Source organism: Solea solea, chromosome 1 (genome assembly GCF_958295425.1).
Source record: "Solea solea chromosome 1, fSolSol10.1, whole genome shotgun sequence".
NCBI classification, from domain to species: Eukaryota; Metazoa; Chordata; class Actinopteri; order Pleuronectiformes; family Soleidae; genus Solea; species Solea solea.
This window is the reverse complement of record NC_081134.1, coordinates 17,521,915-17,539,813: the sequence shown is the minus strand read 5'-3', so window position 1 is coordinate 17,539,813 and position 17,899 is coordinate 17,521,915. Positions and strand designations below refer to the sequence as shown.

The 17,899-nt window shown below is 39.3% G+C and overlaps 1 protein-coding gene across 1 annotated transcript; it reads right to left on the bottom strand.

Moving 5' to 3' along the window:
• Window positions 1-9,205: 9,205 nt before the first annotated feature.
• loxl5b (lysyl oxidase-like 5b) lies at window positions 9,206-15,549 on the bottom strand. Its single transcript, XM_058648519.1, has 7 exons — window positions 14,735-15,549; window positions 13,764-13,872; window positions 13,195-13,332; window positions 12,859-13,015; window positions 11,296-11,391; window positions 11,098-11,213; window positions 9,206-9,921 (listed from the first exon to the last, which is right to left on the bottom strand). Exons 1-7 carry the CDS (start codon window positions 15,414-15,416, stop codon window positions 9,915-9,917), a joined length of 1,305 nt encoding a protein of 434 aa, XP_058504502.1. The 5' UTR covers window positions 15,417-15,549; the 3' UTR covers window positions 9,206-9,914.
• Window positions 15,550-17,899: the final 2,350 nt, after the last annotated feature.

The window sequence follows — 17,899 nt, the reverse complement described above, 5'->3', positions numbered from 1 at the left end:
AATGTGAAAATAAACAAATGGATGTATTTTAACCAAACAAAATGACACAAAGTTCCACATTCTTACATGGCAAATATATCAGTAGGTAGTAGTTTTGTGTGTTTGGCATTATGTGCTTGGTAAATGGATGAAGCCACAGATTGTTTCCCCTATTCTGAATACAATACTGAACTTTTTTTTTTCTTTTAAACATAACCTGTCATAAAAATGTAATGTGGAATGCTCCATGACCTTGAGAGTAATGCAGTCACATCAGAACAGAGAATCACATGGTTAAATCCATTACATACTTAGCCCATTTGTTTTAGTTACAGACCAATGAATAATGAAATCGTTCTAAATCAGTGTCTTCTTGCAGGAGCAAAAATTGAATATTTGAATAGCTTAGTCATGAACTGTGTCGGAATATTTTCCATTTCCCAGACACAACATCACATGTACTTGGAGAAGTCTGATTTTTAAGTGAAATAAGAGTCTGCTTTTTACATGATCTCTCTATGAACTATTGTGTTTGAGCAAAGCCAAACTTTTTTAAACAAGTAGAGCAGTGTATGGATATCAAGCTGGAACCATCAGTTCTCATAGTGGACCCAGTAGAATCTGTGGGCCTGAATCTAAGATAATGTGTGCAGAACCCAAAGCCTGGTGGACCTTGACAAAGGCCATGTCTTGGCCTGTGATCCAAGTCTGGCCCTTAACTCATACCCTGTGTGCAGATCTTGACAGACAGAAAGCACAGCGGCTGAGCTGCTGGCCATGCCGCCTCTGTAAATACTGGAGTGACTATGGAATGTCAGACAGAGACTGAGACCAAGAACAACACTCACTCTGAGTACTACCACTTCCCACCGGTCTCATCTGCCCAACAAAAATACGTGAGAAGGATGCTGTCAATACCACAGGTGTTCGATGCTAGTCCAATGGAATATTTGTTTCCTGATGTGTTTAGGAGTTCTGGATTGAAAACCACAGCTCTTTGAACAACCAGGTCTTTGTTTCTTGGGCCACGGCCTGATCCTGAACAACATCTAGGTGCTAACAGATCCAACCAGCCTCCTAAAACACAGGGTCAGGCAGGGAAAGAGAGACGCTGTTTTAGATAATAACATGTAGCTCTAAACTTAAAACAACAATTACTGTGGTTTGTTTAAATGACTGGAAAAACAGGGATTTTAGTTATATAGTGTTCACATAGACCTGTATTATGTCATGTAACAGCTTTTTTTAAATGCATTAGCTATGGACCAAAAAAAAAAGAAAGAATAAAATTATAACATACATACATACAATCTAGCAACCAAGAACATGTTAAGTATATAAATATATAGTGGAGTGACATTGACAGAGAATGAAGTCTCCTGTAACAAATGTAACATTGTCTATTGTACATGCGCTGTGGTGAATGTCATGTACTTTCAATTTAGGCCAAATCAGAACATATAGTTTCGCCCGTGGAGGATATATATGACATGGACAACAGTTAGAAAAAGAGTAACAAAATGATTCTTTATTGGCAGGATGCCACTCTTCAATTGCAACAAATGAAATAGTTCAGCTATGAGTGAATTGATATTTCTCTATATATCAAAAACCAGTCATCAATAAACAACCTCAGTTGTAAACAACAAAATAAATAAATTTACAATATGAACAAAGAAGTACTGCTGTTCAAAGTGCAAATAAAATAGAAAAAATTGACCCAAAGTAATAAACAAAGCAGTCCAATAAAGTCAACCGTCCAGATAAGTCAGTGTCCACAGTTTGTCCGAAATCAGTGTGTGTGTGTGTGTGTGTGCATTAGTCCTTCAATGTATGGTTGGGTAATTGCTCATGTTGTAATTGTTCATCTACCCAGGTAGTGTGATGTTGTTTCTTATCTTATGATGTGATAGATGTGCTTTCTCCAGATGCTCGATGAAGCTGCTTCCGACGTCACACCCCCCACACATGTAAGCTGGTGTTCTGCTCCATGTTCTTCAGGTCCGGGCTCTGGCTCGCCATCTGATTCGATTCATACACCAAAAAAACAAAACAACCTGCATAGATGAGCAGTTTTTTTTTTTTTTACATCTATTATTTATCTCTTTTTAAACATGTATCTAAATCAACGGTACAGTATTTATGCTCTTTTTTATTTTTATGTTAAATCAATGAACGTGAACCATTCACAATGTATCATATAGAGCTATAAAATTAATTTTTAAACAGCCCCCCACACACAAAATGTTGTGTATATGGAATATTTTTTAAATGTCCTTAACTTTTCCCACCGCATAGTGCACACAAATTCTGAATGAATCACATCAATCGTGTTTAAGAATGATTAATTGAATTACTGTCTCTCAATAACAAAATGCACACAACTGCATGTGTTTTAGCTCAGAAAACCAACTCGTTTAACTTTGTAGCATTAGCTAGCAGATAGCAATAGCACAGGGTCATATATCAAGTTGTACAGCAATAGCCCAATTACTAACACATAGCATTAGCAGACAATTATCCACACAGAAATACAAAACTAACCACATTCTCAAATTCAACATATTCTTATATACCTCCGGTTGGTTTTAAACATTTTCTCAGTAGCATAACGCCACACAATAATGATATGTTCATGAAATGAGTGAGTAATTAGCCGTGGTCGGCAGCCGCTAGCAATGGTTACTACTCACCAGAGTTTTCTCTCGACAAAAACACGATAAAACGGCGATGTGCGGATACCTTTCAGAATCAATAACTCAAAACAAAATAAAGTTTTATCCACTCTTCGTCTAATTATTAACATTAACTCTCTTCCTCTCGACCGTAGCGTGTCCGTTCTCATCGGTCTCGGTGCAGGGAAAAAAACAAATGAACTATGACCGTGAGGTGCGCTTGTGTGTGACTAATGCGTACCCTGCTGGTGAAAATAAAGAACTACAACAACATACAAACTATGTTTGTACACAGTGTGTAACTAACTAAAGGGCGTTACACTCCCTTTCTGTGTTTATTGGCCACCAGGGGGCGATTGTTAGTTGCAAATAATAATAATAATAATAATAGGGATGATAATAATAATAGTGATGATAATAATAATAATGATAATAATAATAATGATAATAATAATAATGATCATAATATTAATAATGATCACAATTGGAATGGAAGTCTATGGGAAAATGTGGCTAATTCTAACTTGATTTATAAGTTCGCTAAACATTTTCCTTTGGAGTTAATGGTCTCATTCACTAGTCTGAGGTCTTCCAATAGAACATAATGTCAGTTTCGTAAATTATGTTCCCATGTAGAGGGGAAAAAAACGGGCTGGTGATGCCTGTAAATGTCTGGTCATAAAAGCAGTTTGTAAAATCATGAATCTTGAAGCCTCAGAACTGGAGTTTCTTGTGCAACTGCAAGACGTCTTTTTAAAGGACCTAAATCAGGTTCAAACAAGACATTACACAGTTGCAGACAGGAGGAGAATTCAGGTATCCTAGAAGCAAAAAGGGGCAGGGAACGGGCAGGGGCGAAACATATACACAACTAATACAAATAGCAAATGGACCTGGCTAACTAAAGAGATGTATCCAGAATGTCCCTTTATATAAACAACCGTGTTCTTTGGCTATTAAGTCAATTATAATGTGTCTTTCCTATCCCAAGATGTAGACACCTACGTGCTGTTAAAGGTCAGGTATGTAAGAATCAGGGCCTGTCCACACAGAAACAAGTGTAGGTGAATACACTTTTTTTTTCGGTTCCTCGTTTTGGCGTTTCATCCACACGTAAATGTTGTTTTGGGAAATCTGAAATGGTACTTTTTTGAAAACACGTCACGGAGTGAGAAAACAATGATGTCATAGCCCCACCTCTTCTCTCTTGAGCTGGCGTTCACTGTTCACCGAGATTGAATGCCAACTACTTTGCGTGAAAAGTAAACTAAAGTCAGCCTGAAAAGATACTAGATGTCACGAGAACACGTCCTGTCCTTAGCGACTTCAGACACAGGAGTCAGAAAAAAAAAAGAAATGTTGACGATTAACAGTGAAACTGAATTGTAGAGGAGAAAACAAAACCTATTTACACAGACACTATTTTTATCTGAATGAACAATAGAGATGAGTGATTGTTCCACACACATGGTCATCCACAGCTTGTTCTTGTCTGTGACTCTGTGTTGTCTCTGTGGTCACACTGTTTCCAGGTGTGTGTGTGTTTGTGTGTGTCTACAGTCAGCAGCAGGACTTTCTTTATGATAACTTTTATTTTCTTTATTTCCCTTGGTTTGGCTCATCCCGTCTCAATTTTCTGTGATTATATACATTAACGTGTAGAACATCTTATCCGTTTTTGGTGTGACTATACAGCGCCACTTACAGGCTTGGCATATGTACAGGGTTTTGAGTCGTTTTGTGGGGTTTTGTGTGGATGGAGACGTTTCCTGAAATGATGCTGTGTTTGAAACTTTTTCAAAATGACAAAGATCATTTAGTTATGGCATCTAATGGTGAGACTGTTGAGTGCAGCAAACACATGAGTCCACCTCCACTCACCCCTCCCACTTTCCAAATAAATCAGGGAACTGTGATGGCCTTAACATACCAGAAAGGATATCAGGACCTTTTCATAACTCCTTCCTGTCTCTCTCTGCTGTTTCCTCTGTTTTCTTAATTGGTCTAAGCATCAGGTTCATGTGGACAGAGCAATTCGTCTTAAGCAAATTGTAAAATAGAATGGTGGGATGGGGTAGCTCAATGGTTAAGAATGCTGTAGTTCTTTTTTGTGCCATGAAACCTCAACCTGAAGTGCCAGAGCAGGTGATGCACACCTGCTTAGGCTTTGACAGAGGTGACATTCATCCCGTTATGAGTAAAGCATCAAAATAATATTGGAGACATTATTTGAAAGTTGTGTCAATTTAAGGCTGCTGTAGAAACGTAGCAGTGTAAGATTGTGGCCTCAGTAAAGTGGTTGTTTTGTTTAAAGCAATGTTAAACTTTTATATATATATATATATATATATATGCATATATATATACTGTATATATAATGTGTCTCTGAGCCAGACATGATAATGTCAGTTAACTTACTGTCAGTGACATCTTGAATGGCAAATATTGTAATTGAGAGACGGCTCACTGCCAGCCTTGCCATGGAGAATATCACTTATTAAAAGACAATTGCCCAAGGACAAAGCTAAAAACCTTGGTGTCTCTCAGCTCAAAACAAAACATTTGTGTTATGCCTGCAGGTGAGGCATTTTAAAGTCAGCAACACAAATGAAAAACAACTTAATACGAGTGTTTGAAGTGAGAGATGAAACAATGCAGCATTTAGTATCCACTACAGACGCGTCAGAGAATAGCAAATCTTTTAAGCCATATCCCTCTCCTTATACCACCCAAGTCACAATATAATCCAGCTTGAAAGAAAAACTGATTCCATCATCAATCCTATTCGGAGATTGCTCCTCTGCGTTCTGCCTCCACGCAGTTTTCACTCTCCGCAGATACATCACTGTGTCGGCTGGTTGTGAGAGTGACCCCAGGAGAGGAAGTAGCCCGGTGTGTCTGCCCTCCACGCCCTCGTCGCTCCATTTCTGACCTCAGCACTGTTCTTAATCTCAGTGGGATGACAGAACTGCTGAGGAATTTCTCTGCTCTGTGGCTAAACCCTCCTGTCAAGACACTGCCTGCAGGCTGAGCGTGTTTCTTTGTTACGTCCCTGCCAGCTCTCACATGGCCCCGCTTTGTTGAAATATGACCTGAAAATACCAAACCCCTGCCCTCGGTAACCTCTCCAAACACTGTCCGTCCACGTGCAGATTCATCCGGAAAGTTGCCACAGTGTGTCTAGTGTTGGCTGCAGGCAAATGGCAAAAACCCATCCCCTCCTCACCTTACCTACCTGCACGCCGGCTTGTGTTTGTTGACACCAAATGAGAGGTGCCAACCTCTTTTTTCCATCTTTACCCATGCTTGTGTAAGGCTAACGAGAGACTCCATCCAGATGTTGGTGTGAAACTCCACAGCTGAGCAAACAGGCAGTGTCTTCTCTACAGCATGGCATGTTTAAAATGACATGCTGGTCCAAAAAGGAGAAGACCAGCTGAGTGTGGAAGAACTGAGTCAGACCAACACTGGACACCTGATCAGCAACAGGTTAAAGTTCTACATGCTTTTGACTTTTACCTGGTCTTATAAGGTGACACAAAAGTGGTGGGATGTTGTTACTGTACCACACCTAAATTCTAAAAAATACCTCTCTAAAGACCTTGTTTTCGGCAGAATCATGTAAGCAGCCTATCACTATTGTTTTTGTGAGCGATTTCCGGTGTGCTGTTTCCAGTACGTAGTTGTGTACTGGACAAATAACATGGCTTCTAGAAAAAACAGGTATCATGTGTGATATATCAGCTGGTTTAAAAGGCTTTAAAAGACTTTAATGGAACAGGAATGCTTTGATCATCAGCTGCAAATGAGACAGGATATTTCTTTTAAACTTTTTTCCCCCTCCTCTGAGGAATAAGGAAAACAGAAAATCATCCAGTACCAGAAAAAATGGCTTCACTATGAAACGCCAGTAAAACCTTCAAGATGATGTCAAACAGCCGCAGTTAAAAACACAGTTAATTATGAATGATGGCCGCTTTTTTACGATATAGTTCCAGCACGACTTGGCTTGGCATAGCTCGAGTCTACTTGGTTTGGTATCATTTTCCATTTCTACAGTCCTCATCGTGGGCGGAGTCTCTGACCAATCAGTGGCCGGCAGGGACTATCCGAGTCATGCTGGAGGAAAAGCGATATTAGTGGTCTGAGTTAGCATCCCAAATGCTGCTGTTATACTGCAATTAATGAATGAATGAATGAATGAATGAATGAATGAATTCATTCATTCATTAATGGATTCATTCATTCATTCATTCATTGATTTCATTCATTCATACATGGTTGTGGAACTGACCTGCCATTTCCATTTGTTATCAATAGTTTGAAGTGTTTTTAACGACACTGTTCAAGCAGACCTATGCAGGTTTTCAGCAGCTTCATCCAGCTTCGGAGTCGTTGTGATGGTTAAATGTCTCAATGTCTCGTTGCGGGGAGATTGGGGGATGTCTCCATTCCCCCTACTGTCTGTTAGAGGAAAACCAGCCTTGCAGGTTCAGGGCCATTCAAGAAAGCAAACTCGTTCAGACCCAGTTCGGGAAGTCCAACCCCGAGTTTCTTCCACATTCAAAGAAAAGATGGACAGCAACACAGGTTAATGTAAATGTAAACTGCAGCCTCATTGCTAAAATGATCATCCCGGCTTTGGCCAAAACACTGAGGCTGGAGGAATCAACTGAAATGCTTCTCATTGTCATTGCAGTGTCTCGGCTCGCAGAACTGCATTGTGGGTCTGTTGCTTTGCTTTGCTTTGCTCGTGTTGCCAGCAGATTGTTCACAAGAACAATGGCCCTTCAAATGATTCATATGGTGTTGAAAATGTTTTTGGAAGCATCGTTTTCTTCATTCTTTTCTTCTCTGTTCTTGAATATACTGTAGGCAGAGCTAATGATGTACTGTGGATACACTCAGAAAGTATTTTACTTTTATTGCTTGAAGTAAATTTAAAAGCAACTTAAAAACTTACTTTTACTCTTTTACTAAGTTAATGTGCTACATTCTTCTACATTCTTCCTCGTCTATTTGTACTATAATTTAAGTAAGATGTTTTTGCTAAAGGGTAAAGATATTCTTTCAAAATGAGCAGAGCCAGTGTGTCATCTTTTATTTTTATGCTTGATGTTGGCTTTAATAAAAAGGGAACCTCAGTCAGAACAAATCAAACCTCATTTGCACACATCTAACAATGTTCTTAAGCACTTCAGCATTTTAACTCTGGAGATGCAGTCACTGCTTGATTGTTCCAATACTTTGGTCCAGACTAAAATATTTTGGTAATTATTGGATGGATTTCCATTAGATTTTGTGCAGATGTTCATAATCCAGCGAGACTGAATCATAATGACATCAGTGGCGGTCTTCTTGTAAAAATCTCCTCACAATTGTTGGCTGGATTGCTGTGAAATTTGATCAGGCCACTAATCCTGCACTCCTCATGAAATGTTTTAGCTGTGATGTCCCATTATCTTTCCATTTAGTGCCATTAAGGTCATCTCTTCTCCACAGAGAAACTTTGATGGAATAGTCGCTGTGTGCAAACATTGTCCTGAAAATTCCTGGACGGACAGGAATGGAGTCGACTAAATAGGAATAGGGGGGATTTTTCCAGACACTTTGAATAACATTGACAATCTACTCTGGCAGGGACGCACCATGGCAACTTCCAACGTAAACCATTTTGATTATGCTAAATATCCCTGCTTCGCTTAAGCTGTGACTGAGCTCTTTCATCCTAAATCCTGACATCTGTGCATTAAATCACGCATACATCATCTGTAGGCTGCGTGTTTTCCAGCACACTATTCATGATATATATACACTTTGATTTGTTCAAGGTTAAAACATCTTTAAATCAGGTGGGGGCACTTCCCACTCCAGAGCGAGTACAATCCGAGCAGGTTTTTGTGTGCAGTCCCTTTGCTGTTTGAAACAGTCTAGTGCCTGCTGCACAAACACATTTTGTCTTTGGTAAAAATATCTTTGAATGACTTGTTCTCTAGTGGCTTTGTCAAACCTCCAACTCAAGACAAAATGTCTCGGTTGCTGTTAAAACGACTGTTGTCTCCGACAATCCCTGACGCATTTGAATGAAGATGATGTGGTGCATTCTGGGCGAGCGGCGCAGGGAGATACATGCTCAATTATATGCAGTGCCGAGGAGGAAAAGAGTAAGAAAAAGCCCCCATTCATCGTGCGTTGGCTGTGTTTTAGTGGATATGGCAGGGTTGTATAAGATCCTTCCAGTTGTGTCTTCACAGAGTCCTGTCAGCAAACATGCCACCAGTGTCTGTCTGCAGCCCTGTTTGTCTCTGAGGCATCACTCAAAGCAAGGCTCCTCCATTTAAGAGGACAAGGACGAAACACTGACTCAGCCCTGCACAGTACGTCTGTCCAGCATGGTTTATGAAAAGTATCTTTTAATTGAAAAATGTCATCTAATCCTTTCATTATCTTTTCATTAACAGTCTTTTAGAATTGGATAATGTAATAAAAAAAGGCGCCTTTTTACTTATGCTTCTCATTTTTACAAGAATGTGGAAAAACGTTATTGGAACTCAACTCACTCATCGTCTTTATTGCATTAAATCAAATTAACATATGAGATAAACATTCTGAACAACACTTAAGCAAGGTCAAACAGTTTTTCATTTTCCATCCACTCTGATATACACAGGCACACATCGACACAAACATAAAACATATGACACATGCTATTTCAGTTATCCATGATTATTGGGAGCTAAAAGATTACCGTTTTCTTATTGATAAATTAAAAATGCCCTACATCCTTTAGTCAGAAACAAATCTGCCTTTTTTTTAAAAAAAAGAAAAGAAAACATAAGAGGGCGGTAATGTCACAAAGTGTTCAATCAAATTTCTGTGACTTTGCAATATAGAATATTTCACTCTATAAATAAAACTGTAACAAATAACGATGTGCAAGTAACAATAACGCCAAGCAGACAAATCAACGACACATTTCAAACTACAAAACATGCATTCAACAAAACAACCTAAACAAACACAGTACTTGAATTTGTTAAGAAAAGAAATATGCTTATATTGTGTGTGATCTCAAGTGATTTACAAAAATTGTGTAAACTTTTTTTTTTTTAGCATTTAATAATAACAAATGCATCACATGACTCTATGGCAGCAACAGTGTTGTATTCAACAATTCACCAGTTACACTTTTCTGTTAATCTGAGTCGATGTTGCTTGAAAGTTCCGGGGCGAGATGTTGCAAGACTGGAAATGAAGTTTTCAACCCCTGGAAACAGAAAGAGATAGACATGTACACACACATATAAGCCTATGATATAATCTGATAACAACATGCATTCTGCATCTCATCAAATGGGTTTTAAAAGTTTGCTATGAGGTGAGAGATTATGCATCTGTTCACTCCCTCCTTTCCCTTTTCAAACATGGTGGTGCAGGATGGCAGAACTGGGACTTCCCGATGGTCGCGGGGTTATTTTTAACTTGGAAACTCGGAGCAACCTCACATACCATGAGTTCGGAATTTTAAGGTGGCTGCCACCATACAAAAACTGCTACGTTTACCATTAATAGCACTTTAAATCAGTCGTACACATCGTGCAGTTTAATCTTTTTTAGCTGTAGACTAAAGTTATGCCGTGCTAGCGGCAGCTCGACACAGCAGCTCCCTTTGTGTATTAAGTATTTCTATTCTATTCTATTCTATGTCGTTTATGCTTTCGACTTCTCCGCTGGAACACAGTGAACTTGGGGGGGGGGGGGGGGGGGGGTGAATGGAACGTAGCATTATTGCAAGGCTATGAAAACCAAATGGTTTTAAAGCAGTGTTAATTTTGTTGACAAAAACTATGATGAAATCTGACAATTTTGGATTTTAAATAAAAAATAAAACCAATTGATCTGCTGAAGATAATACGTTCAAGTGTAACGTTTCACTGTCTTTAAATTGAAACAAACATGTAACAAAAATAAAAATAATTGTATTTGATTTGATTGTTAAGACGAATAAAAATGTGTAATATCAAAACAGTTAACGATAAAACATTAACAGACAGGATGATAGAGGAACATTCTACTAACACAAACAAACCCATCTATCTGTGGATTTAGAGGACTAAAATGATTATTTTAAAGTGATTTGTGCAAACAAACTTTAGTAGTATACATATATATATGTAGAGAGAGAGAGATATACAAATATATATTTTATGTTCAGTATTCAGCAAACTGGACCTTTAATTAATAATTATTAGCACCATTATCTGACGTTTTTTGCTATTTATATATATGTATATATATATATATATATATATATATATATATATATATATATATATATATGAACTGTATGTATGTATAGGTATACATAGTTGTCACTGAACAGTAATTGTTTGAATAATGTGTTTAAAAGGGAAATGAAGCACACACAATGCGACTCTTTTACCTTGTTATTCGACAGTTGCGTGTCTGAACATAAACTCCGGTGTAAGTGATGTCACATCTCACTACATTGTTGCTGAAGTCCGACTCCATGACATAGAAATCGGGATTGACAGTAACCTGGAAAGAAGAATACACACACAAAGAGTTTGAATAATGAGTTTTGTAAAAAGAAATAAAGTTAACTCAACACATTGGATACCTTCAGGATGTAGTTTCCTGGAGGGACGTCGGTGATGTCGATCCACTGACAGTCAATGTTGGCAGCGTAGGTGTCGTGGCATCCTGGGCTCAGTCCCTGAAAACACAACCCGACCAAGCATTCCTCTGAGCGTGGATCGAACAACTTAAGACAACTTTGACTAATATTTTCCAACAAGTGCTGCAAATCAGGCAGATTTGAGTCAAAGTTACACAAACAGGTCCTGAAGTTAAAGCTATTACAACACACAAGCACTGAGAAGCCAACACTAGAATCGCAGAGACCAGACAACAGATGTAATAAACATCCCGGTGTCTTTGGATGTTTTTCTCCCACTGGTATGACTCACTTTTAGATGTGGATCTGGACTAAATTGTGAAATACTGTGCATGTAAGTGCTGTGTGTTTTTGAATAGTGTCTGTGTTTACTGCCTTAATGTGAACAAGTTCAAATATTTTTATAAGTATCTTACATTATAACTATTTGCTAAAGGACGTTTACAGATGTAATATGAGCAACTGAAATCTATGGTCATGAGAATATATAAAAAAGGTCTTGGTGCTGATGGTCGCTATCAATGGTTAGCAGGACAGTGTTTGACATGGTTAACTACCAGCGCTTCTGAATCACACAGTTCCAGCACTACTCGGCTCTACCCTACTCTAAGTTTCAGGCACATCGTCTCCGTCTGACACAGTCACTGAACTAAAATACGTCTGAACGGGTTGTGATTCAGCTCACGATCACCGGCTTTCAGCAGTGCTCAACACCAGACTCCTCTGTTAAATGTTGAGATTTTAGAAATTTCCTTGCTCAATGCTGGAGATTAACGCATGTTTTGGGGATTTTTAAGTTCTTTTAACTGATATCCAGTTCGACTTTTGTCAGTGGCCAGCAGTCTGTTGACGTCACATTTTAGTATCGGCTCAGCTCAAATAGCACCAGGTACCAGGTATTATCACAAATGGAAAAGCAAGTAGAGTCAAGCTGTGTGTTAGTGCCAGAACTGCATAATGGAAAAGTGCCATATGTAGCAACCGGCCATTATGCTTACTTTTGTGTCAGTAAATAAAACTGCTTTGAGCAATGCCAACAGAATGTGAGTGAGTATTTTTGATTTGAATAAATGTTTTAGATTTTTCCTAGGCCTCTATCAGGACCATGATGATAAAATAGAATAGTAATAGCTACAGTGTGTAACTTTTGGTGCTTTTTGTTGTCGCTGTTCTGCCCGTTTTGACTTTGTTAACAGAATATGTATGTGTACTTTATTTGAAAACAGGCAGTGTCAAGCAATACTATCAGACCTGACTGAGGGAAAATGTGTGTGTATACACCACCAATGCCAGGAGAGGATGAGGACAACAACACGGTTGTTCATTTGACAATGGTTTGAATGTAACATTTGCTAATATTCAAAAGTTACATGCTTTTGTTTTAAATAAAAAGATTTTAGTGAATGACTTGTATTTGACTGCTCAGCTGTAGCGTTGATAGATGACACTGTAGATGCACAACTCATGTGAAACAGATGACCTCACTCACTCATCACTTTATGTTACCTGTGTATGGGCTGTGCATGCGTAGCGGCGCCTGAATCCAGGATCACAGCCTGTGTCCTCAAGGCAGAAACTGGCCTTATGTCCCTCGGCTACTTTAAGTCCGGAGAGGGCGTCGAGCAGGTCGTAGTTACTGAAGGCATCCATACTGTGGAAGTGCCTGTGTGTGTGGAGCAGGTTAAATAAAAAAAACTCTTATTTTTCCTAAGGAATGCCTTTAAGGTGAAAACATTATTGTCTTAACTGAATTGTGAGGGTGTGGCATTCATCTGGCTTCTAATAGCACAACACATTGAATGATGTAATGCTTTTGTTTTGTCAGAGTCTGTGTAAACTCACTGGTGACAGCTGTGCCAGTCCCACTGATATCTGGGCTTGACGGGGAGAAAGTCAGTAGTGCCTTGATTCTTCACTTTCTGAGGGAACCGCAGGAGGACCCTGAAGTCGATGTCTCGTACGGCATGTCCATAAGCTGACCTTGGATGAATCACAGGAGGGAAATGGGTATGAGCTACATTGAAAAGTGTGACTGGCTGAACTCCCATGTGCTCGTTTTCTTAAGTCAACGGAGCGCAAAGAGTTTGTTCCAATGTACTTAGCGCTTTTGGGAAAACCAAGCCAGAACATTTATGTCTTGGCAGGACAGCATGTGGGAGAATGACTGCTCCGTAATGAGATCACTTTCTGAAACTCCATCATCAGAGTAGTTATCCCAACACATCCAGAGGAATGAGATGCTTTAAATACATCCAAAAACAATCGAAACTTGTCCTCGAATTATAATTAATCTTCATCAAGTGGTAAAAACAAAGGAAACACATGTCTGAGGGTGTGTACGTCTGCTGCAGTGTCTACGTGCTGCTATGTGCGTACAGAAGAGGTGAATCACTTTTGGCACCACAGTTTACCTGGCCAGACAGTTTTCCTCAGCTGCACAGCGGAGTGCATACATCTGCATGCGCTGGACGTAAGCACCTGCTTGGATGGCATATGGGTCGGGCACAAGGTCTGGCAGTCCTGCAGAGAAATAAGAGGATAATACAAATGTGTTTGATGGTTTTTTTGAGATGCTGAGTTCATATTGCTGTTGCCAAGTTTTTCATGCCGAGAAAAATCCAGGGAATCAGGCCGAAAAAAGCAGCAGTCTGTGTTTGTTGGAATAACTCAACATTTTTACATTTGTGTTATTCTGGGACCATCCATTTCCCATCAACATGATCATGTTCATGAACTGATATGAAATGCATTTTAATGCAATACATGATCACCGATCAGGACGGGGTGGAGTGGTTAAGACCAGTACCCCTGTGTGCAGAGACATCATGGTCACCGGTTCAACTCCACCCCTGGCAGGTTGTAACTCAACTCCCTTTGGATAAATGTGTCTGCTAAATGACATGTAATGTAATGTACTCATGTTGAGGAGGTACGGCCTATTATTTAAAGAAAATAAACACAGATGATCACTTCATTATCAAAAACTTTACAAGTGTTGCCTAAACTGTCCCTAAACTTTATTTGACATTTTTTTAACGTACATTTTGTTTTAGAAAAACAAAATGCAAAACAGAACACCTGCAGTTACTATATAAGTGTATATAGTTATTGAAAAAGGAAAATAATTGACAAAAACACCTCAATTATTTAAGTTCATTCATAACTTGGTAAGTTTAGTTTTAATTAATTAAATTGATATAGGCATTACCAAATGAAGGTTTATTTTCAACCATTTTCTTTTTAGAGTGTTTATCACCCAACGACTGTACTTATTTACAAAAAAATGCCAAAAAAAACAGCACCAAAACCCAAAACGACCAGTACACCTTTAAATTGAACCCGAAATTAATTAACATGTTGAAACTCATTTTGTGCCACTTACCGTTTTGGAAGTATCGCGTGCCATATCCTGTGCCAGGTGGACGGCGCGTGCGAGCCCCTGATCTTCCTCTCGTGGGATGCAGGTTATAGAAAACAGAATTCCTGTGGTTTTTAAAGGGGTTTCGAGGGTCGTCGTTAAGCATGTCCTCTGCATTCGTGTTTGCCTCGTTTGACACATCCTCTGTCAGAGATGAGAAGAGTGAAGGGCCCGCAGAATCTCTCTCCACAGTTGTGGTGTATGCTGGGATGGTTTGACGAGCGCGCTCGGGCTGCTGCCTGCTCTCTGACGCGTGAGTATTAACAGGCACCAACTGTCCAGCATCCTGTCCAGGAGTAAAAAATCCTGGTTGTACACTGTGGTCAGTCCTGAGCTGTCTGGACTCTGCCTGACTGGCCCTAACAAGCGCGCGTTGTGAGCTGTGCGCTCCCGGCGTGCCACCGCTCCTGCTGCTCACATAAAACCGCGAATGGCTTCTGGACCGAACCGGAGTTTGATACTCTGATCCAGTGCTCATTAAACTGTAAACCTGTCCGTTGTTCTCCCACTGGATGCGGTGTCGCCAGGGACCAGCTGTGCGCTGCTGCTGCTGCTGCTGCCCAAAGATGAGGGGAAGTAATCCTTGGAAAAAGTATAAAAATAAAATCGACCATCTTGCCATGGCTGTAAAACTAAAGTAAAACATCCTTCCAAAGTCAACGAAAATTCAGCTTTTACCATGTATTGTGCGCACAGATGCTCTTGTGTGGAAAGTGGATGAGGGCGCTCTCGCGCAGAACAACATATCAGTTGTTAAGAGGACTGACACAGTGAAGAGATGAGGGGGGCTGGAACTTTCCCTTTTACTTACTTATCCAACTGTCTCTTATGCAAAGTTAGACTTTCTTTACAAAGAAACATTAACCCATCCCTCTCCGTGGTTTGGCCCTTACATAAGGAGGTTTGCTGAGTAAACTTTACGCACGGGTGTCATTTGATGTCACCCAAATGCCACCGTGAGATCTGGTTGATTTAAAGGGCCATTCTACAAGTCTCTCCTGAATCAAGTGTTTTCTCTTTGCTTTCACGCCAGCCTTTCACTGGAAAAACTAAGTGAATCAACAAACCTTAATCATTTCTTTCTACATTTTACTTTTTTAAAACTTAATGAGCACAGCACTGAGGAAGGGCTTACTGGTGCTATAGCTCCCCCTAGAGGCACCCAAGCAACCCCCACAGCACACCCGTGATTTTTTTTCTGTCGAATAAGATTTTTACATTATTTACATTACATTATTTTGTATGAAAATGTCACCAATTGCATTATTATATGTTTATGGTCCTGCACAAGCGCATGTGCGACTCCTGAGAGACACTTCGGCTGTAAAGTTATTTGCCACATTCGCCTACAAAAGCGATTCCTAATACCAAATAAGCACCCTTGTACGATCCATCTGATTCGGATGAAGAAGTACTGATCCCATACTGGTGAGGGAACTAGCTGCTGCAAGTGGCAGTGAGGCTAATGCTACCTCCAGCAGAAGTGTGGCCAAAGATTGTACATTGAAGGATCTTGTTCCAGATGAAGGACCGCAATGCTCTGTGCACAAACACAATATCTGCCTTTTGTGTGTTTCTTTTTAAACACACAAAGGCAGTTTTTATATGCTGCACATGTAAAAAACAATACAGAGACAGATAAAAAAACAAAACATCAATATACAAAGTGGAAAATAGTCAGAAACAAAACAGCATACAAGTAATTTAAAAAGGAAGTTTCCATGCAAAACAATACTGAGAAGATTCATTTATAATACGTGAATCATCGTACTTAATAATTAAAGATGTGAATTCTAAATGAAAAATAATAAAATGTTGTCACATATCAGTCGGCAAACTTAGGCAAAACATCTTTAAAGAGCAGTTTCTGAATAATGTAATGAAAAAAAAAGTTCTTCAAACTTTTAAACTCTCAAAGACACGCACGGACAGTGTGTGACACTGTGGTGAAGCTTCACAGTGGAAGTGGCCGTGACGCCCCCTGTTGTCATTGTGAGGAAATTCATCCAACTTTGACACAAATGAAAGGAACTAGAAGGAAGAAAAAGAGGATACAAAGAAGGAAGAAGCAATAAAGGCCAGAAGAGAAAGAAAGAAAGCAGGCGTGAAAGAAGGAAATAAAAAGAGGTGACTGAAATAAGGGCAGAAATGAAAGAAGGGATGGAGGAGAGAATGAAAATAAATAAAAAGAAGCAATAGCATCCTATAGCGCCCTCTGTGGACGGGTTGCCACTGTACCGGGACTGAACTTACTGATCAGTGAAGTGATCAACGTTCAGCATCAGTTAAGCACCACCAATTAAAGCTCTCTGTAAATGAGTGGTATAATTTAGTTCAACTCCATGTGGTTCAAGTGCCTCACATCCTCAGTTTATCAAGATCAAGTGAAGAACAAATAAAGGACCGGATGTGATTTTTAAAGGAGATCTGCAACAATCATCTCTACATGGTGACATGCAGTACTAAACACCCACCACAAGGCGGCAGGCTTCATCTACTGTACATGTTACAAGCCTGCAGACAGACGATGCTGTTATTTGAGAATGATGTTATACAGCAGGTCTGTTAAATGAGGTTATTAAAGTCACATGAACCCTCAGTATTTTTCAAATATATGACCTACCTTTAGCTTGTTTAACATGTTTTTGAAACAGCTATTGTTTTCCACTTCCAACTACAAAGAACGATACAGGAACAAGCAAAATACACTGAATATAAAATAATGAGGTAAATGATATTTTTGTCATTAGTGTTGTTAATAATAACAATAGTATGATAAAATATAAATTGATATAAGACATAGCATATAATAAACAACAACACATTTGGTTATAATGAGAAGGAATGGGAGGGGGGTGTTCCACTCTTCTTTTCCTTTCCTTTCTTCCACTCTTTTCCATGCCTTTAAATTCAGAAATTCTCCACTCGCTTAACGATGAATTAGACAGATAACTATCACATAGGGACTAATGAAGATGTGAGTATTCACACCTTGACTCAGGTGAAACTAATAACATGAAACTAATGCAGAGGGTTAATCAGAACCAAAGAAACCTATTGGAATAAGAGGTTAAAATATCTTTAATAATTTGAGTTGCCTACACATTTAAACTTTGGAGAAAAACTAAA

Excerpts from the sequence above, each read along its gene's own strand:
- loxl5b (XM_058648519.1), bottom strand. The coding sequence starts at position 15,416 with ATGTTTTACTTTAGTTTTACAGCCATGGCAAGATGGTCGATTTTATTT. Across the intron at positions 13,873-14,734 it reads CACGCGATACTTCCAAAACG|GACTGCCAGACCTTGTGCCC; the intron begins GTAAGTGGCACA and ends ATTTCTCTGCAG. Across the intron at positions 13,333-13,763 it reads GAGGAAAACTGTCTGGCCAG|GTCAGCTTATGGACATGCCG; the intron begins GTAAACTGTGGT and ends GATTCATCCAAG.